The sequence below is a fragment of the Hemiscyllium ocellatum genome, chromosome 4 (assembly GCF_020745735.1).
Source record: "Hemiscyllium ocellatum isolate sHemOce1 chromosome 4, sHemOce1.pat.X.cur, whole genome shotgun sequence".
In the NCBI taxonomy this organism is placed as follows: Eukaryota; Metazoa; Chordata; class Chondrichthyes; order Orectolobiformes; family Hemiscylliidae; genus Hemiscyllium; species Hemiscyllium ocellatum.
The window spans coordinates 143,840,210-143,862,545 of record NC_083404.1 but is presented as its reverse complement, the minus strand read 5'-3'; the positions used below and the strand labels follow the sequence as shown (position 1 = coordinate 143,862,545).

At 49.1% G+C, this 22,336-nt stretch overlaps 1 protein-coding gene across 1 annotated transcript in view; it reads right to left on the bottom strand.

Moving 5' to 3' along the window:
• Positions 1 to 22,336, bottom strand: part of sspo (SCO-spondin) — a 538,757-nt gene that overhangs the window by 181,918 nt on the left and 334,503 nt on the right. Inside the window, exons 72-76 of the mRNA XM_060824077.1 lie at positions 17,976 to 18,197; positions 9,174 to 9,270; positions 8,716 to 8,936; positions 5,638 to 5,784; positions 5,405 to 5,554 (exon numbers count right to left, since the gene is read on the bottom strand). Coding sequence (XP_060680060.1) covers positions 5,405 to 5,554; positions 5,638 to 5,784; positions 8,716 to 8,936; positions 9,174 to 9,270; positions 17,976 to 18,197 — 837 coding nt within the window. The remainder of the gene's footprint in view (positions 1 to 5,404; positions 5,555 to 5,637; positions 5,785 to 8,715; positions 8,937 to 9,173; positions 9,271 to 17,975; positions 18,198 to 22,336) is intronic.

Below are 22,336 nucleotides of genomic sequence, written 5' to 3'. Positions count from 1 at the left end.
TTAGACGCAGGCATAGGTGGATGGATTAGTAAATTTGCAGATGACACTAAAGTCGGTGGAGTACTGGACAGTTTGGAAGAATGTTACAGGTTGCAGGGGGACTTGGATAAACTGCAGAATTGGGCTGAGAGGTGGCAAATGGAGTTCAATGTAGCTAAATGTCAGGTGATGCACTTTGGGAAGAATAACAGGAAGGCAGAGTACTGGGTCAATGGAAAGATTCTTGGTAGTGTGGATGTGCAGAGGGATCTTGGAGTCCCATGTACATAGATACCTGAAAGTTGCCATCCAGGTGGATAGTGCTGTTAAGAAGGCATACGGTGTGTTAGGTTTCATTGGTAGAGGGATTGATTCCAAAGCCGCAATATCATGCTGCAACTAGACAAAATGCTTGTGCGGCCACACTTGGAATATTGTGTACAGTTCTGGTTGCCATATTTCGGGAAGGATGTGGAAACATTGGAAAAGGTGCAGAGGAGATTTACCAGGCTGTTGCCTGACCTGGAGAGAATATCTTATGGGGAAACGCTGAGAGACTTGGGTCTGTTCTCATTGGAAAGAAGAAGGCTAAGAGGGGATTTGATAGAGACATACAGGATGGTCAGAGGATTAGATAGGGTAGACAGTCAAAGTCTTTTTCCTAGGATGATGACGTCAGCTTGTATGAGGGGCATAACTACAAATTGAGGGGTGATAGATTTAAGACAGATGTCAGAGGCAGGTTCTTTACTCAGAGAGTGGTAAGGGTGTGGAAATGCACTACCTGCTAATGTAGTTAACTCAGCCACATTAGGGAGAGTTAAACTATCCTTAGATAAGCAGATGGATGATTTTGGGATAGTGTAGGGAGATGAGCTGAGAATAGTTCACAGGTTGGCGCAACATCGAGGGCTGAAGGGCCTGTTCTGCACTGTATTGTTCTATGTTTTATATCTTTCCCCTCTCACCCTAAACCTATGCCCTCTAGTTTTGGACTCCCCGACCCCAGGGAAAAGACTTTGTCTATTTATCCTATCCATGCCCTTCATAACTTTGTAAATCTCCGACGGTTGAGGGAAAAAAGTCCCAGCCTGTTCAGCCTCTGCCTTTGTCTCAAATCCTCCAACCCTGGCAACTTCTTTGTAAATAAAGTATACAGTCTTCTCAGCTTTATTAACAAGGGCATAGAGTACAAGATGGTGAACTTGTACAAGATACCTGTTAGACTTCAGCTGGAGGATTGTGGAGTTGTGGGAGCCACATTATGGGAAAGATGTGAATGCTTTGGAGAGAGTGCAGAAGTGATTTACAAGAATAATTCCAGTGATGAGAAACTTCAGTGATGAGGATAGATTGTGACTGTTCTTCTTTAAGGGTGGTGTTTGTATGGAATGAGCTGACAGAGGAAGTGGTGTATTTCAAAGGCATCTGGATGAGTATATGAATAGGAAGGGTTTAGAGGGATATGGATCAAATGCTGACAAATGAGACTAGGATATCTGCTCAGCGTGGATGAGTTGGAGCAAAGGGTCTGTTTCCATGCGGTACATCTCCATGACTACATAGGGAAGAAGGCAGAGAGGAGATTAGAGTAGATTAGATTACTTACAGTGTGGAAACATGCCCTTCGGCCCAACAAGTCCACACCGATTCTCTGAAGAGCAACCCACCCAGACCCATTCCCCTACATTTACCTCATCACCTAACACTATGAGCAATTTAACATGTAAAAAATGAGGTCTGCAGATGCTGGAGATCACAGCTGCAAATGTGTTGCTGGTCAAAGCACAGCAGGTTAGGCAGCATCTCAGGAATAGAGAATTCGACGTTTCGAGCATAAGCCCTTCATCAGGAATAAGAGAGAGAGAGCCAAGCCGGCTGAGATAAAAGGTAGGGAGGAGGGACTAGGGGGAGGGGCGATGGAGGTGGGATAGGTGGAAGGAGGTCAAGGTGAGGGTGATAGGCCGGAGTGGGGTGGGGGCGGAGAGGTCAGGAAGAGGATTGCAGGTTAGGAGGGCGGTGCTGAGTTGAGGGAACCGACTGAGACAAGGTGGGGGGAGGGGAAATGAGGAAGCTGGAGAAATCTGAATTCATACCTTGTGGTTGGAGGGTTCCCAGGCGGAAGATGAGGCGCTCCTCCTCCAGCCGTCATGTAGTTGTGTTCTGCCGGTGGAGGAGTCCAAGGACCTGCATGTCCTCGGTGGAGTGGGAGGGGGAGTTAAAGTGTTGAGCCACGGGGTGATTGGGTTGGTTGGTTCGGGCGGCCCAGAGGTGTTCTCTGAAGCGTTCCGCAAGTAAGCGGCCTGTCTCACCAATATAGAGGAGGCCACATCGGGTGCAGCGGATGCAATAGATGATGTGTGTGGAGGTACAGGTGAACTTGTGGCGGATATGGAAGGATCCCTTGGGGCCTTGGAGGGAAGTGAGTGTGGAGGTGTGGGCGCAAGTTTTACATTTCCTGCGGTTGCAGGGGAAGGTGCCGGGGGTGGGGGTTGGGTTGGTGGGGGGTGTGGATCTGACAAGGGAGTCACGAAGGGAGTGGTCCTTGCGGAACGCTGATAGGGGAGGGAGGGAAATATATCCTTGGTGGTGGGGTCCGTTTGGAGGTGGCGGAAATGGCGGCGGATAATACGTTGTATGCGCAGGTTGGTGGGGTGGTAGGTGAGAACCAGTGGGGTTCTGTCTTGGTGGCGGTTGGAGGAGCGGGGCTCAAGGGCGGAGGAGCGGGAAGTGGAGGAGATGCGGTGGAGGGCATCGTCGATCACGTCTGGGGGGAATCTGCGGTCCTTGAAGAAGGAGGCCATCTGGGTTGTGCGGTGTTGGAATTGGTCCTCCTGGGAGCAGATGCGGCGGAGACGAAGGAATTGGGAATATGGGATGGCGTTTTTACAGGGGGCAGGGTGGGAGGAGGTGTAGTCCAGGTAGCTGTGGGAGTCAGTCGGTTTATAATAGATGTCTGTGTTGAGTCGGTCGCCCGAGATAGAAATGGAAAGGTCTAGGAAGGGGAGGGAGGAGTCTGAGACAGTCCAGGTGAATTTCAGGTCGGGATGGAAGGTGTTAGTAAAGTTGATGAACTGTTCAACCTCCTCGTGGGAGCACGAGGCAGCGCCGATACAGTCATCGATGTAGCGGAGGAAAAGGTGGGGGGTGGTGCCAGTGTAGTTGCGGAAGATGGACTGTTCCACATATCCTACGAAGAGGCAGGCATAGCTGGGGCCCATGCGGGTGCCCATGGCAACTCCTTTAGTTTGGAGGAAGTGGGAGGATTGAAAAGAGAAGTTATTCAGGGTGAGGACCAGTTCAGTCAGTCGAAGGAGGGTGTCAGTGGAAGGGTACTGGTTAGTGCGGCGGGAAAGGAAGAAGCGGAGGGCTTTGAGTCCTTCGTGATGGGGATGGAGGTGTACAGGGACTGGATGTCCATAGTGAAAATAAGGCGTTGGGGACCGGGGAAGCGAAAATCCTGGAGGAGGTGGAGGGCGTGGGTGGTGTCCCGAACGTAGGTGGGGAGTTCTTGGACTAAAGGGGACAGGACCGTGTCGAGGTATTGGGAGATGAGTTCGGTGGGGCAGGAGCAGGCTGAGACAATGGGTCGGCCGGGGCAGGCAGGTTTGTGGATTTTGGGCAGGAGGTAGAAACGGGCGGTGCGGGGTTGTGGGACTATGAGGTTGGAGGCGGTGGATGGGAGATCCCCTGAGGTGATGAGGTCCTGGATGGTCTGGGAGATGATGGTTTGGTGGTGGGAGGTGGGGTCGTGGTCAAGGGGGCGATAAGAGGAGGCGTCCGCGAGCTGGCGTTTGGCTTCAGCGGTGTACAGGTCAGTGCGCCAAACTACCACCGCGCCTCCCTTGTCTGCGGGTTTGATGGTGAGGTTGGGATTGGAGCGGAGGGAGTGGAGGGCTGCACGTTCTGAGGGTGAGAGGTTGGAGTGGGTGAGAGGGGTGGACAGGTTGAGTCGGTTGATGTCACGGCGGCAGTTGGCTATAAAGAGGTCGAGGGCGGGTAGGAGGCCTGCACGGGGTGTCCAGGTGGATGGGGTGTGTTGGAGGCGGGAGAAGGGGTCGTCAGAGGGTGGGCGGGAGTCTTGGTTGTGAAAGTAGGCACGGAGGCGAAGGCGGCGGAAGAATTGTTCAATATCTCGCCGCGTGTTGAACTCATTAATCCGAGGGCGTAGGGGAACGAAGGTGAGGCCCCTGCTGAGGACTGATCTTTCATCCTCAGAGAGGGGGAGATCTGGAGGGATGGTGAAAATCCGGCAGGGCTGGGAGCTAGGACCTGGTGTGGGACTGGAGCTGGAGCTGGAGCTGGGGGCGGGGTTAGGGGCGGGGACAGAGATCGAAGTAGGGGCGGAGTTAGCAACCAACCCAATCACCCCGTGGCTCAACACTTTAACTCCCCCTCCCACTCCACCGAGGACATGCAGGTCCTTGGACTCCTCCACCGGCAGAACACAACTACACGACGGCTGGAGGAGGAGCGCCTCATCTTCCGCCTGGGAACCCTCCAACCACAAGGTATGAATTCAGATTTCTCCAGCTTCCTCATTTCCCCTCCCCCCACCTTGTCTCAGTCGGTTCCCTCAACTCAGCACCGCCCTCCTAACCTGCAATCCTCTTCCTGACCTCTCCGCCCCCACCCCACTCCGGCCTATCACCCTCACCTTGACCTCCTTCCACCTATCCCACCTCCATCGCCCCTCCCCCTAGTCCCTCCTCCCTACCTTTTATCTCAGCCGGCTTGGCTCTCTCTCTCTTATTCCTGATGAAGGGCTTATGCTCGAAACGTGCAATTTAACATGGCCAATTCACCAAACCTGCACGTTTTTGGACTGTGGGAGGAAACCAGAGCACATGGAGGGATCTGATAGAGGTTTTCAAAATCATGAATAGAGAGTGGATAAAGTAGACAAGGAGAAGCTGTTCCCCCTTGTAAAAGGAACAAGAATGAGAGAAGCATCGGTGTAAAATGATGTTCACATGAAGCAAAGGTGATGTGAGAAAAATCTTTTCCTCCATGAGGAATTAGAGTCTGGAATATATACTGCCTGGAAATGTGGGTGGAGGTAGATTTAATTGAGGCATTCAAGAGGGACCTGGATGGTTATTTGGATAGAAAAGGTGTGCAGGGATATGTGGAAAAGGCAGGAGATTAGCACTGAGTAACAATGCTCATTTGAAGAGTTAGTGCAGGCCTGGTGGGTCAAATGGCCTCCTTCTCTGTGCTGTAACAATGCTGTGATTGAATGATTCAGTGATTAAGTGACTCAGTGATTCAGCGACTCAGTGACTCAGTGATTCAGTGACCCAGTATTTCAGTGACTCAGTGACATGAATAGCCCAACAATGTTGAGTGACTCCCTCCAATGTGTCCAACATTAAGGTTGAGTGAGGTCAGGCTGATTTGACAGGGTCAGGATGAGGAAACTCACCGAGGCAGACCTGGCTCTGGCAGGTTTTGGTTTGAGTTGAGAATCCCTCACACGGTGGGTCGAGACAGTCACGGACCCGAACCTGCTCTCCGCCTCCACATGACACACTGCATGGTGACCACGGTGACCATTTACTCCACACCAACCAAGCTATTAGAGAAAGAGAATGACAGGAGATGTTGGCTGTGATACTCCATGTGCGATCACAAAACTGCATCATTCCTAAAACTCACCAGCACACGTCCCATTGCAGCTACGAGTCTCCTCAAAATTTCCAACACACAATGCCGGGAGATCAGAGTCACAGCTCCTATTGCGAAACTCAAATCCTGCCCCACACGACTTGGAACAAGTGCTCCACTCAGTCCACGAGCTCCAGCCTAGTTTATAAAGACAGAGTACAAAGAGTAATTGGAATGTAACCTGGAGTAAAGGGAATGCCTGGTGAATGGAGCTCTGTCTACTGGAGCTCTAATGTCACCTTGATTAATAGATCATTCTGAGGACCCTGGTTTGTTTCCAGTGTAAGAGGTTGTTATGAAGATGTAGAGGCGTACTGTATCTTTAAGAGAGATGAAAAGCCAGCATAACTACCTGACACAGCACAAAGTATTCTGAACAAGGTAATAATGTAGCATTTTGTCAAACAGCAAGCAGTAGCTGGGTTGCCTGGAGACAAAAACAAATTTCAAATTCGGCCAATCAGTTTAAATGATGCCCCAAAATACCAAACTTCCACCAAGTTTGAATTTAGTATTTTGATAATATTAAAACCGATGAAACTATCCGATGTTTTGGGGTCTAAGTATTGGACATTTTGAACAGTTAGCTAAAGCAGCGAAAAGAACTGCCAAAAGACTAACAAATGTTGACTGCTTGTAAGAAGTTTTGGAGAGGTACCTGTCTGGAGAAGGAGTGTGGAGAGAGAAAAACATCAACACTGACCAGGGTGAGAGGGGAAAGATATAAAAGAGACCTAAGGGGCAACGTTTTCACACAGAGGGTGGTACGTGTATGGAATGAGCTGCCAGAGGATGTGGTGGAGGCTGGTACAATTACAACATTTAAGAGGCATTCGGATGGGTATATGAATAGGAAGGGTTTGGAGGGATATGGGCCGGGTGCTGGCAGGTGGGACTAGATTGGGTTGGGATATCTGGTCGGAATGGACGGGTTGGACCAAAGGGTCCTTTTCCATGCTGTACATGTCTATGACTCTATGACCTGGAGAGAGAATCCACAGAGAAAAATCTACACAGGAAACTCGGCAAAGCTGACTGATTTTGAAATGTGATTTTTTAAAAAATTGTAATCGGGATTTTTTTTATCGGACTAGTATTTTAGAGGGGAAGGTAAAAGATATGTTTAAGAGAATGGAGTTGTAAATAGTTGTTTGATAATATTCTCTGTTAGACTTTCAAAAATTGTTAATTTTTACTTTAAATAGTGACTTTTGGGATAATTCTTTGCCTCTCGAATTTTAACAGATTACAGCACGGGATGAATCTTTTCAGTATGGTTGGTTTAAATTAGCAGAGCGGTTTACTCCATGTTGTCACAACTCCAGTTAAATTTTTATTATTTTTATGATAAATTTTGGTGTGAAGCTGTGAACTGAGAGTTGAAGCTGAAAAGTCACATCTGGACTCTGGGCAGCAGCTTGTTTCTTTGCAGGATGGTTCTTGATCAGACTCTCCCCCACTTGGAGGGGGTTGGTGTTTGGGGGGTGTGGGGCTGGGGGTGTAGAACATTTTATCAGACTGTACATGCTTGGCCATGAACAAGTTCAATACCTAGGAATTGATAACAGTGAATCTGGGTGAGTACACGATGGTTAAACAGAGGGAGAGGCTGGAGAGTTTGGATTACTATTTGAAGTGGGTTTCTGAGAGGAGTTTGGCTATTGATGCTACATCATGAAGGTGCAAAACCTCACCGCCTGAACTCCAATCATCACATACTGCAAGTTCAGAGACTAAAAAGTAAATTATAAAGTTTCTCAGAATGAACTGAAAAGTTTGTCCTGATTGATATTTTAGAAAATCAGCAAAGGAACTACAATATGCACTTATAGAACAACGCATCATGAAAGCTCCTTCAGTAATGTGTCCAGTTTTGTTTTGTTTGTAAATGGGGCAGAAAACGATAGTTATTGGGTATAAATCATAAACATTTATTAGATTGCTGCTTAATTTTGCTCCACTAAAGTTACTGAATTATTGATAAGTAATGAACAAGCCCAGGGTCTAGAATTGATTATTCATGGAGATAGCATTGGTTATTCAAAAGATCTGGTTAGGAATTATTGAGATAATTTTTCAGGCTCTTGGAAGATGTTAACTTTACTGTTTTGTGAATGTAGACACAGAAAGGTTGATTTGGTTTGGCTGTCTATCTCTATATCATAATATCAGATATCGAAATGACTTGGATCTTGGAAAAAAAACCTTCACATTTTGCAAATAATTCCAGACTTGCAGATGTGAGACTGTGAAGATAATACCAACCAAATGAAGGTGCAAACACTCAGCTAACCATAGCCAACAAATGATATTCAAGGTTGTATAATAACATCAAGTGTTTAAAAAGTTGTCAGAAATAGTAATAATTCTGAGAATTGCAAGGTTTATAAACTAAAGGACTAAGGACCTTATAAGGAAAAAAAGTCTGCATTTAAATATATTCCAGCAGAAACATAAAAATGGACTGGAAAAGCTTCTATAGATATGTATAAAGGCAAAGTTCAGCTACAACAAATGTGGATCCATTATAGGCAGATTCAGGAGAATTTATAATGAGGAGTAGAAAATAGATTTCCATATGTTGTGTATTGCGCTGGACTCTGTGTTGTGTGTTCTGGTAAAAAGTGAAGTCTGCAGATGCTGGAGATCAGAGCTGAAAACATGTTGCTGGTTAAAGCGCAGCAGGTCAGGCAGCATCCAAGGAACAGGAAATTCAACGATTCGGGCCAGAGCCCTTCATCAGGGCTTCCTGATGAAGGGCTCTGGCCCGAAACGTCGAATTTCCTGTTCCTTGGATGCTGCCTGACCTGCTGCGCTTTAACCAGCAACACATTTTCAGCTCAGTTGTGTGTTCTGGCCTGGTTCCTGTGTTGCATGCTGTGATTTAGTCCCCATGTTTTGTTTTGTGGTTTGGTCCCTATATTGCATGTTGTAGTTCTGTTCCCATGTTGCGTGTTGCAGTTTCGTCCCCTTGTTGCGTGTTGTAGTTCAGTTTTCGTTTGCGTATTGTGGTTTGGTTCCCATGTTGCGTATGAGGATGAACCTGTTTTCCAGTCTCCAATGTCTCACCTTCACATGGCTTCTTGTTGCACTCCCTCCTCTGGTCTGGTGATCCCCGGCATCCCCGCCCCCCATCCCGGGGGCTCGGACTGTCACATTCCCGAACCCGGTGCTGGGAGCCACCTCCACAAGGCTCAGAGCAGGGGGTCCATGTGCTCCAAGAACCCCATCCTCCATCTAACTGACAGCCCAGGTGTGAGACACAGTCCAGTCGCCCATCAACACAGGAACTGAAAATACAGGCAGCAAAGAAAGTGAGGGAAGAGAGGTCTCAGACTGACCTCCTTCGGGAGGGGAGAGAGTGGCATAGGGCAAGGGGTCCTGAGTAGGGTGGGAGAGACGCTGAGGGGTGGGGGTCTGGGTATGCCGGTGGGGGGGAAGGGGTTATGGTTGCATGAGGTGGGGTGGGGAGGGTGGACAGTTTGGTACTGGAAACCGAAGCCTGGAATCAGGGAACAGGTCCTCACCAGTTTTCACACCCAATCTCCATGTGCTCTCCTGCATTCATATATTGCCAGTCCTCCACACCGGGATACAGACTCCAGCTGCTGTTCACACTCGACCCTGTCAGAATGGGAACTGATAAGAGCTTGATGAGAAGGTGCAGGTTTGTGAAAAGCCAGAGACTGTAGCATGGTCAAACCCCATTCACTTCCACATTGACCCTGACGTGGTACAAATCTCTCACACTCTGTACAATCACAGCTGGCCCTCAGTACACAGCCTTCCTCTTGCTAAGTGCTTACGGGATCAGAGGCTATTCAACCTCTCGTATCTGTGCTGACTCACAATTCATCCAATGCCAAAAGGATTGGAAGGAGTAGCAGAGTAAAATCAGGCCCCGACTTGAGGCTGTGGGAGTGAGGGTCAGGAGTAAATCGAGGCCCTCACTGAAGGCTGTGGGAGTGAGGGTCAGGGGTAAATTGAGGCCCTCACTGAAGGCTGTGGGAGTGAGGGTCAGGGGTAAATCGAGGCCCTCACTGAAGGCTGTGGGAGTGAGGGTCAGGGGTAAATCGAGGCCCTCACTGAAGGCTGTGGGAGTGAGGGTCAGGGGTAAATCGAGGCCCTCACTGAAGGCTGTGGGAGTGAGGGTCAGGGGTAAATCGAGGCCCTCACTGAAGGGTGGAGGCGAGGAGTAAATCAGGGAAAGAGAGGATAATTCAGAGTGGTAAGGAGTGATGTTGGAGGATAGCAGCTGGTTGTCTACCCCTCTCTGTGTAAATACAAACACAGTAATACACTCACTCTTTAATTCCTGAATACATTTCAAAGCATAATCGCGCTGTTAATGACACACATTCCATCACTTTACTGATGATCCAGAGTAGAGTGACAGGGCAGTAATTAGCCAGGTTGGATTTGATTAGATTTAATTTATTGTTGTTGCATGTACCAAGAAACAATGAAAAGTTTTGTTTTGTGTGCTATCCAGACAAATAATACCTTACACAGAGCAGAATATAGTGCTCCAGCTACAGAGAAGGGGCAGAAAGAGATCACCTGAAATATGAGAGGTCTATTCAAAAGTCTGATTGTAATTCTGACAAACGTAAAATGGAGATGTAAAAGCGCAGAATGTTTATAACAGATGTAAGAAAAGGGTTTGCTATGGACAGTGAACAAACAGTTGCCATACCCTGGTTTGACACAGGAATGAGTAAAGGCCAGTCTGGGAGAATGAATGGCTGCTAATGGGTTCCAGCAGTACCTGGCAGTAGGTTGTTTGTGATAGCAGCGCTGGTGATAACGAGGCCTAGAGGGTTGGGGGGGGGGAGGTGGAGTCAGGTCATGGGAGAAGGTGCCTCAAGTCCAAAAATTGTTGAACTCGATGTCGAGTCTGAAAGGCTGCAGGGTCCCCAAGCAGTAAATAAGGTGTGTTCTTCCAGTTTGTGCTGAGTTTCACTGGGGCCCTGTAGCAAACCTGAGACAGAGATGTTGGCCAGGGAACAGGGTGGTGCATTGAAATGACAGACAACTCAGGGTGATTATTGCAAACAGAACAGAGGTGTTCCACAAAGTGGTCACCCAGTCTGGAAGGGTAACTAATTCTGAATTCTCTCCACAGTTGCTGTTAGACCTGCTGAGTTTTCCCAGCAATTTGTTTTTGTTTCTGCTGTCCAATTACCCACAGTTCTTTGTATTTTTTTATTTAATAGCTAAAACAAGTCAATTAGTGTAAACTAGCCTTCCTTCCATTGATTCTGTCTACATAGCAAGTGAAGACTGGGGACAATAGTTCAACCTCACCACCACTCAACACTGGAGCCCCCCAGGGGTGTGTACTCAGCTCCCCTACTGTACTCACTGTATACCCATGACTGCGTCGCTAAATACCAGACCAATGCCATTTACAAGTTCGCTGATGACACTACCATAGTCGGTGGAATCTCAAGCGGCGACGAAACAGACTACAGACAGGAGATGGAAGACCTGGAAAAATGGTGCACTGAGAACAACCTAGCTCTCAATGCCAGCAAAACCAAGGAACTCATTACTGACTTTCGGCAGGATGTTGCTCATGCCCCCCTACACAGTATCAGCACAGACGTGGAACGAGTTGAGAGGTCAAGCTCCTGGGAGTGGTCATCCACGACAAGCTTCCTTGGACTCTTCATGTGGACGCACTGGTTACAAAGGCCCAACAACGTCTCTTCTTCCTCAGGCAGCTGAGGAAATTTGGCATGATGGTGCCAACTTTTATAGATGTGCCATCGAGAGCATTCTGTCTGGATGTGTCACTACCTGGTACGGCAACTGTACCATTCAGGATCGGAGACGGTTACAGAGAGTGGGGAACTCGGCCTGGACAATCACAAAGACCAACCTCCCATCTATAGAATCTGTGTTTTTGTACATCCTCTACCATCGGGGAGAAGGTACAGAAGCCTGAACACACAAACCAGCCGGTTTTAAAACAGTTTCTACCTGACTGTAGTTAGAATACTGAATGGATTTACAAACTCTGAGCATTCGCCTGTCCCTGTGTTTTTGCTTTTGCCCCATATACCTATTATTTACAATCTCTGCTGCTTAACTCCGTGATCTGCCTGTATTGCCTGCAAAACAAAACTTTTCACTGTGCCTTTTCACAGTTGAATTCTAGTCAATTCAACTCACATCTCTTTGTCTCAGGAAAGCAGCCAATATAATCAAAGACCCCTCCCATCCCGGTTACACTCTCTTCACCCTCTTCCATTGGGCAGAAGAGTAAAAAATTTGAAAACATGCACCATCAGATTCAAGAACAGCTTCTTCCCTGTTGTTATCAGACTTATGAACGGACCCCCACCTCCTCCAAGACTTCCATTTCCCCAGCCCCCAATGCCTCATCTTCACCATGGATATCCAATCCCTCTACACCTCCATCCGCCATGACCAGGGCCTCCAAGCCCTCCATTTTCTTCCTCTCCCAATGTCCCCAACAATACCCTTCCACTAACAGTCTCATCCGTTTGGCTGAACTGGCCCTCACACTTAACAATTTCTCCTTTGAATCCTCCCACTTCCTCCAGACCAAAGGGGTAGCCGTGGGCACCCGTATGGGCCCCAGCTATGCCTGTCTCTTTGTTGGCTACGTAGAACAGTCGATCTTCCGTAGTTACACTGGCACCACTCCCCACCTCTTCCTCCACTACATTGATGACTGCATTGGTGGTACCTCGTGCTCCCGCGAGGAGGTTGAGCAGTTCATCAACTTCACCAACACATTCCACCCCAACCTTAAATTCACTTGGATCATCTCTGACACCTCCCTCCCCTTCCTGGACCTCTCCATCTCCATTAATGACGACCGACTTGACACTGACATTTTTTACAAACCCACCGACTCTCACAGCTACCTGGATTACACCTCTTCCCACCCTCCGTCCTGCAAAAATGCCATCCCGTATTCCCAATTCCTCCGCCTCCGCCGTATCTGCTCCCAGGAGGACCAGTTCCACCACAGAACACACCAGATGGCCTCCTTCTTTAGAGACCGCAATTTCCCTTCCCACGTGGTTAAAGATGCCCTCCAACGCATCTCATCCACATCCCGCATCTCCGCCCTCAAACCGCACCGCTCCAACCGTAACAAGGACAGAACCCCCCGGTGCTCACCTTCCACCCTACCAACCTTCGCATAAATCGCATCATCCACTGACAATTCCGCCACCTCCAAACGGACCCCACCACCAGGGATATATTTCCTTCCCCACCCCTTTCCGCCTTCCGCAAAGACCATTCCCTCCGTGACTAACAGGTCAGGTTCACGCCCCCCTACAACCCACCCTCCCATCCTGGCACTTGCCCCTGCCACCGCAGGAACTGTAAAACCTGTGCCCACACCTCCTCCCTCACCTCCATCCAAGGCCCTAAAGGAGCCTTCCACATCCATCAAAGTTTCACTTGCACATCCACCAATGTCATTTATTGTATCCGTTGCTCCCGATGCGGTCTCCCCTACATTGGAGAGGCTGGGCGCCTCCTAGCAGAGCGCTTTAGGGAACATCTCTGGGACACCCGCACCAATCAACCACATCGCCCCGTGGCCCAACATTTCAACTCCCTCTCCCACTCTGCCGAGGACATGCAGGTCCTGGGCCTCCTCCACCGCCACTCCCTCACCACCAGATGCCTGGAGGAAGAACGCCTTATCTTCCGCCTCAGAACACTTCAACCCCAGGGCATCAGTGTAGACTTCACCAGTTTCCTCACTTCCCCTCCCTCCACCTTACCCCAGCTCCACCCTTCCAGCTCAGCACTGTTCTCATGACCTGTCCTATCGGCCAATCTTCCTTCCCACCTATCCACTCCACCCTCCTCTCTGACCTATCACCTTCATCCCCACCTCCATCCACCTGTTGTACTCTTTGCTACCTTCTGGAGGCTCCCTGCCTTCATTCCTGATGAAGGGCTTTTGCCTGAAATGTTGATTTTCCTGCTCTTCGGATGCTGCCTGACCTGCTGTGCTTTTCCAGCACCACTCTAATCTAGACTCTGATTTCCAACATCTGCAGTCCTCACTTTGGCCTCTCATATTAGAGTTGATCTTTCTCTGTGCCTTCCCTGTAGCTGGAAAACTATATTCTGCATTCTGTTTTATTACCATGATGTAGTTATGTAAGGTATGATTTGTCTGGTTAGTATGTAAAGCAATACTTTTCCCTGGACCTCTGTACATGTGACAATAAACTCAAATTAAATCAAATCAAAAAGTCGCTCTATGTTTCACCTCCATCTATCTTTTCCTGCTCCCCACTTTCTCACCTCTTCCCTACGATATATACCAACCTTTTCCAAGCTACATCCAGTTCTGAAGAAGGGTCACTGGACCTGAAACATTAACTCTGCTTCCTCTCCACAAAAACTTCCAGATCTACTGAGATTTTCTCGTAATTTCTGTTTTTGTTTAATTTTTAGGTTTGCCTGATGCTGCTCCTGGCATCCTGTCCTGCACTCTCCATTGAACCGGGATGAGTCTCCTGACTTGATGGTAATGGTTGAGTGGGGGACACGTTGGGCCATGCAGATGAACTTCCAATCAAAATGGTTTAGCTTATATTCTTTAGATTCTTAAATCTGCAGGAAGTCAGAGAGATGTGCCAGAATATTGAAGCATGGTAACTAAGAAAGTTGAAGCATCAACTGGGATCATCAGCTGAGTAAAGTGAAAGGTTGGAGAAGAACTTCCAAATTACGTTGAGGTGAATTTTCTTTATCAGAGTGTTCTAAGCTCTAGAGGAAGAGCGATGTTGTCAATAATGTAGTGGCGTTTGTTGTTGATAACACTGTGGTTGATCAACTTCACAAACACCTTCCACTGCCACCTCAAGTTCACCTGGACCATCTCAGATGTCTCCCTCTCCTTCCTGGACCTCTGGGACTGACTGAACATGGACATCCACTGCAAACCCAACTTCACCAGCTACCTGGACTATACTTCCTCCCCCCCCCCCCCCCCCCCCCCCCCCCCCCCCCACCGCCGTAAAAACGCTATCCCTTATTCCCAATTCCTCCGGCTTCGTTGTATCTGTTTCCAGGAGGACCAGTTCCACCACAGAACACCCCAGACGGCCTCCCTCTTCAAAGACTGCAATTTCCTCTCCTTTGTGGTCAACGGTGCCCTCCACGCATCCCCTCTACTTCTCGCACCTCCGCCCTTGAACCCACCCCTCCAATTGCGACAAGGACAGAACCTCCCCCCAACCCCGGCCCTCACCTTCCACCCCACCAACCTCCATGTACATCGCATCATCCTCTGCTATTTCTGCCACCTATAAATAGACTCCACTACCAGAGATATATTTCCCTCTCCACCCCTATCTGCATTCCACAGAGACGTCTTCCTCCACAACTCTCTTGTCAGGTCCACGCCCTTCACCAGCCCACCCTCCCCTCCTGCCACTGCAACAAGTGAAAAATCTATTCCATGCACGTCCATGTCCTTGTCCAACAACGATTTAAATGTACTTAAACTTGGCAAATCCACTACCGTTGCAGGCAAAGCATTCCATACCCTTACTACTGAATAAAGAAACTACCTCTGACATCTGTCCTATATCTATCACCCAGGAGAAAGTGAGGACTGCAGATGCTGAAGATCAGAGCTGAAATGTGTGTTGCTGGAAAAGCGCAGCAGGTCAGGCAGCATCCAAGGAGCAGGAGAATCGACATTTCGGGCATATGCCCTTCTTCAGGAATGAGGAGAGTGTGCCAAGCAGGCTAAGATAAATGGTAGGGAGGAGAGACTTGGGGGAGGGGCGTTGGGAATGCGATAGGTGGAAGGAGGTTAAGGTGAGGGTGATAGGCCGGAGAGGAGGTGGGAGCAGAGAGGTCAGGAAGAAGATTGCAGGTCAAGAGTCCAAGGGTTGGGACTGAGATAAGGTGGGGGGAGAGGAAATGAGGAAGCTGGAGAAATCTGCATTCATCCCTTGTGGTTGGAGGGTATCTAGGCAGAAGATGAGATGCTCTTCCTCCAGGCATCGTGTTGCCATGGTCTGGCGATGGAGGAGGCCAAGGACCTGCATGTCCTTGGCGGAGTGGGAGGGGGAGTTAAAGAGTTCAGTCATGGGCGGTTGGGTTGGTTGGTCCGGGTGTCCCAGAGGTGTTCCCTGAAACGTTCGCAAGTAGGCGGCCTGTCTCCCCAATATAGAGGAGGCCACATCAGATGCATCGGGTGCAGTAAATGATGTGTGTGGAGGTGCAGGTGAATTAATGGCGGATATGGAAGGATCCCTTGGGGCCTTGGAGGGAAGTAAGGGGGGGGTGCGGGCGCAAGTTTTGCATTTCTTGCGGTTGCAGGGGAAGGTGCCGGGAGTGGAGGTTGGGTTGGTGGGGAGTGTGGATCTGACGAGGGAGTCGCAGAGGGAGTGGTGTTTCCGGAATGCTGATAGGGGAGGGGAGGGAAATATATCTCTGGTGGTGGGGTCTGTTTGGAGGTGGCGGAAATGACGAAGGATGATGCGATGTATTGGGAGGTTGGTGGGGTGGTAGGTGAGGACCAGTGGGGTTCTGTCTTGGTGGTAATTGGAAGGGCAGGGTTCAAGGGCAGAGGAGCGGGAAGTGGAGGAGATGCGGTGGAGAGCATTGTCGAGCACGTCTGAGGGGAAATTGCGGTCTTTGAAGAAGGAGGCCATCTGGGTTGGAAGGTTTAGTAAAGTGGATGAACTGTTCAACCTCCTCGTGGGAGCACGAGGTAGCACCGATACAGTCATCAATGTAGCAGAGGAAAAGGTGGGGGGTGGTGCCAGTGTAGCTGCAGAAGATGGACTGTTCCACATATCCGATGAAGAGGCAGGCATAGCTGGGGCCCATGCGGGTGCCCATCTATCACCTCTCAATTTAAAGCTATGCCCCATCGTACTCGCCTTCCACATACTTGGAAAAAGACTCTCCCTGTCCATCCTATCTAACCCTCTGATTATCTTACTCTATTAAGTCACCTCTCGACCGTCTTCTCTCTAACAAAAACAGCCTCAAGTCCCTCAGCCTTTCCTCGTAAGATCTTCCCTCCATACCAGGCAACATCCTAGCAAATCTCCTCTGAACCCTTTCCAAAGCTTCCACATCCTTCTTATATTGCAGTGACCAGAACTGTACACAATACTCCAAGTGCGGCCGCACCAGAGTTTTGTACAGCTGTAGCATAACCTCATGGTTCCGGAACTCAATCCCTCTACCAATAAAAGCTAAAACACTGTATGCCTTCTTAACAACCCTGTCAACCTGGGTGGCAACTTTCAAGGATCTGTGTACCTGGACACCAAGATCTCTCTGTTCATCTACACTACCAAGAATCTTACCATTAGCCCAGTACTTTGCATTCTGATTACTCTGACCAAAGTGAATCACCTCACACTTGTCCGCATTAAACTCCATTTGCCACCTCTCAGCCCAGCTCTCAGCTTATCTATGTCTCTCTGTAACTACAACATCCTTCACCACTATCCACCGACCTTAGTGCCATCTGCAAATTTACTAACCCACCCTTCTACGCCCTCATCCAGGTCGTTTATAAAAATGACGAACAGCAGTGGCCCCAACACCCACCCTTGCGGTACACCACTGGTAGCTGGACTCCAGGATGAACATTTCCCATCAACCACCACCCTCTGTCTTCTTTCAGCAAGCCAATTACAGATCCAAACTGCTATATCTCCCACAATCCCATTCTTCCACATTTTGTACAATAGCCCACTGTGGGGAACCTTATTGAACGCCGTGCTGAAATCCGTATACACCACATCAACTGGTTTACTCTCATCCACCTGCTTGGTCACCTTCTCAAAGAACTCAATAAGGTCTGTGAGGCACGACCTACCCTTCACAAAACCGTGCTGACTATCCCTAATCAAGTGTAGGTAAATGAAGATTTCACCAGTTTCCCCATCTCCCCTCCCGCCACCTTATCCCAGTCCCAACCTTCCAACTTGGCTTCCCCCCCACCCCTTGAATGGTCCTATCTGTCCATGGTCCTTCCCACCTATCTGCTCCACCCACTTCTCCGACCGATCACTTTCACCCCACCCCCCATCTACCTATTGCTTCCTCAGCTACCTTCTCCCCAGCCCCACCCCCTCCCCCCATTTATCTCTCCACCCCCGAGACTCCCAGCCTCATTCCTGATGAAGGGCCTTTGCCCTAAACATTGATTTTCCTGCTCCTCAGATGCTGCCTGAACTGCTGTGCTTTTGCAGCACCACACTCTTTGATGATGATAACTCTGTGAGGTTTGTTGTCGATAATGTTGTGGGTTTGTTAGTGATGGTGAGTTTGAGGGGAACGTCTACACTTACCTCGGGATTTGCAGTGACACTCACTCCGAGGAACACATGATCCGTTCTGAAGGAGTAAACCATGTGGACAGCCACAGGACGACCTGCAAGCTGGAGATGAATCAGGACCAGGGGAGCCAACACCATCATTGAGACAGACCACATCCGGAGAGAGATCATCACATGATCGAGGGCAGGTCCACCCACAGGCCAAAAGGATCTGCCCGCCTGGACACTCTGCAAACAGGAACAATTGTTCACCAAGCCTGGATCTGACTGCTGCACTGATCACCCACAGATTCCTCCTCCCAGTCCCCTCACAGAGCTCACCACCAGCCCCCAAATAAATACTCAACCCCCACCACTACCCTCAAACCACACAACTACCCTCAGACACCACCTCCTATACCCCATAACTAACAGCCCTAGTCCCAAATCACACCCAGTCTCTTACCCAGTGCACCATCATCCCCCCCGACCCTTACCCAGTGCACTGACCTCCCCAGACCCTTACCCAGTGCACTGACCTGCCCAGACCCATATCCAGTGCACTGACCTCCCCAGACCCTTACCCAGTGCACCAACTCCCCCAGTTACCCTTACCCAGTGCACCAACTCCCCCAGTTACCCTTACCCAGTGCACCATCATCCCCCCAGACCCTTACCCAGTGCACTATCACCCCATAGGAGAAAGTGAGGACTGCAGACCAGAGTTGAAAAATGTGGTGCTGGAAAAGCGCAGCAGGCCAGGCAGCATCCGTGGAGCAGGAGAATCGACGTTTCGGGCATAAGCCCTTCTTCACCATCACCCCCTCCCCCGTCCCTTACCCAGTGCACCATCACCCCCTCCCCCGTCCCTTACCCAGTGCACCATCACCCCCTCCCCCGTCCCTCACCCAGTGCACCAACACCCCCTCCCCCATCCCTTACCCAGTGCACCATCACCCCCTCCCCCATCCCTTACCCAGTGCACCATCACCCCCTCCCCCGTCCCTCACCCAGTGCACCATCACCCCCTCCCCCGTCCCTTACCCAGTGCACCATCACCCCCTCCCCCGTCCCTCACCCAGTGCACCAACACCCCCTCCCCCATCCCTTACCCAGTGCACCATCACCCCCTCCCCCGTCCCTCACCCAGTGCACCAACCCTCACACAAAACTCTGAAATAAGTGAAAATTAGGGAAACTTTGAGCATCAGAATTCCAAACTGAAATGTTAGAATGAAGAGACAGTCTCACAGTTGCTTCAGTTTTGTGCTGATGAACTCACATTGTTATACTGTCAGAATGGTGAGAAATATCCAAGATTTGGATGAAAAATATGGAGGGGTTTGGATATTTGGAACATAGTTTATTTTATTCACTCAATGATGTGGGTGTTGCTGGTAAGGCCAGCACTTATTTTACATCCTTCCTTGCCCTTGGACTGACTGGCTTGTTCGGGCCATTTCAGAAGGAAATTAGAGTCAGTTATATTTTCTGTGTGTCCGCAGTCACATATTGGTGAGGTAAGGACAAAGGTTTCCTTTTCGAAGGTTTGTAAATCAGGTGGGGTTTTATGACAATTGACAGAGGTTACACAGTCACCATTCAGACAGCTTTTAAATCTGGGTTTTAATTGAGTTAAAATTTCACCATCAGCCACTGTGGGATTGAAACCCACGTCCCCAGCTCAGGCTCTGGGTCACTCGTCCAGCCTGAACACCACTACAATCACTGTTAATTATCATTACCATGACATCAACACCTCCCCATAAACCACCTGATACAGAGAGCAGTCTATGCATTTCTACAAAACATCTCCATTGAGACTGTTCACAGTTTCTAAGTGTAATTTGAAAATTCCCCCATTACCTCATTCGAGAGGCTGTTGCCAGGTGACAGCTACAAAGATCAGTTCGGGTTTCCAAGTCTGTTTGCTCATGAATTAAAACAATAAAACTCCACCTGCATCTTTCTAGAAACAGTTTCCAAAATTGTTTGTCAAAATAATTTGACTTTGACTTTGCCCTCCTGTGATAAACCTATTGGAACACAGTAATGTCTAAATGTTATTTATGAGTTCTCACAATCTATAAATGTCTGCAATTGCCAGCAAAAATTTTATATCAATGGCAACTTATAAATATTATTCTGCATTCTGATAGTTGGTCAGACTGAGTCCAATCAGTGATGGTCGTCAGACGGGACCCCTGGGAACTCCGGGACCCCTGGGAACACCGGGACCCCTGGGAACACCGGGACCTCTGGGAACTGACTACTGGGAACACTGGGACCCCTGGGAACACCGGGACCCCTGGGAACTCCGGGAACCCTGGGAACACCAGAACCCTGGGAACACCGGGACCCTTGGTAACACCGGGACCCTTGGGAACTGATTGCTGGGAACTCCGGAACCCCTGGGAACACCGGGACCCCTGGGAACTGACTGCTGGGAACACCGGGACCCCTGGGAACACCGGGACCCCTGGGAACTGACTGCTGGGAACACCGGGACTGCTGAGAACTGACCGCTGGGAACACCGAGACCCCTGGGAACACCGGAACCCCTGGGAACTGACTGCTGGGAACTCTGGGACCCCTGGGAACTCCGGGATTTCTGGGAACACCGGGACTGCTAGGAACTGACTGCTGGGAACTCCGGGACCCCTGGGAACACTGGGACCCCTGGGAACACCACCACTCTCTCCCATTCTACCAGCAAAAGTACAAAATAGGAGCAGAAGACTGATTGAGTCCCTCCAGCCTGCTCACCATCCAATAAGGTCCGATGTTCACATCACTGAATCTGTTTATTTGTATTTTGAATTCCACATTTCCATCCTCCACAAAGGCCCTTGATTCCCTGGTCAGACAGGACCTACCAATCTCTGACTTAAAATTACTTAATCACCCCACTTTCTGGGGCAGAGATTCAAGTCCAAGTCAAAGCCTGTCTAACGTTGCTTGACTAATCTTCTGGAATGTTTTGAGGATGTAACTCTGAAGATGGATAAGGGAGATCTAGGAGATGTAGTGTACCTGGACTTTCAGAAAGCCTTTGATAAAGTCCCACATAGGAGGTTAGTGAAAAAAATTAGGGCGCATGGTATTGGGGGCAAAGTACTAACTTGGATTGAAAATTGATTGGCTGTTAGGAAACAAAGAGTAGTGATAAACGGGTCCCTTTCGGAATGGCAGGCGGTGACCAGTGGGGTACCGCAGGGATCAGTGCTGGGACCGCAGTTTTTTTACAATATACATTAATGATATAGATGAAGGTATTAAAAGTAATATTAGTAAATTTGCTGATAACACAAAGCTGGATGGCAGGGTGAAATGTGAGGAGGATGTTAGGAGAATACACGGTGTCATGGACAGGCTAAGTGAGTGATGGATGCATGGCAGATGCAGTTTAATGTGGATAAATGTGCGGTTATCCACCTTGGTGGCAAGAACAGGAAGGCAGTTTACTACCTAAATGGAATTGATTTAGGTAAAGGGGCAGTACAACGAGGTCTAGATGTTCTTGTACATCAGTCAATGAAAGCAAGCATGCAGGTACAGCAGGCAGTGAAGAAAGCTAATAGCATGCTGGCCTTCATAACAAGAGGGATTGAGTATAGAAGCAAAGAGGTGCTTCTGCAGCTGTACAGGGCCCTGGTGAGACTGCACCTGGAATATTGTGTGCAGTTTTGGTCTCCAAATTTGGGGAAAGACATTCTGGCTATTGAGGAAGTGCAGTGTAGGTTCACAAGGTCAATTCCCGGAATGGCGGGACTGTCTTACGCTGAAAGATTAGAGCAACTGGGCATGTATACCCTTGAGTTTAGAAGACTGAGGGAGGATCTGATTGAGACGTATAAGATTATTAAAGGATTGGACACTCTGGAGGCAGGAAGCATGTTTCCGCTGATGGGGGAGTCCCGAACCAGAGGACACAGCTTAAAAATAAGGGGTAGGCCACTTAGAACAGAGTTGAGGAGAAAGTTCTTTACCCAGAGAGTGGTGGGTGTGTGGAATGCTCTGCCCCAGAGGGCAGTGGAGGCCCAGTCTCTGGATTCATTTAAGAAAGAGTTGGATAGAGCTCTCGAGGATAGTGGAATCAAGGGTTATGGAGATAAGGCAGGAACAGGATACTGATTAAGGATGATCAGCCATGATCATAATGAATGGTGCTGCTGGCTCGAAGGGCAGAATGGCCCACTCCTGCACCTATTGTCTATTGTCTTTCTCAAAGATAACCCACTCTTTTTGTTTATTAGTGAGTGGTGGGATGTGGGTGTTGGGTCAGCATTTATTGCCTATCCCTAGTTGCATGTTGAGAAAGTGATGGTGAGCTGTGTCTGGAACCACTGCAAGCCACCTGCCCTTAGGAAGGGAATTCCAGGATTCTG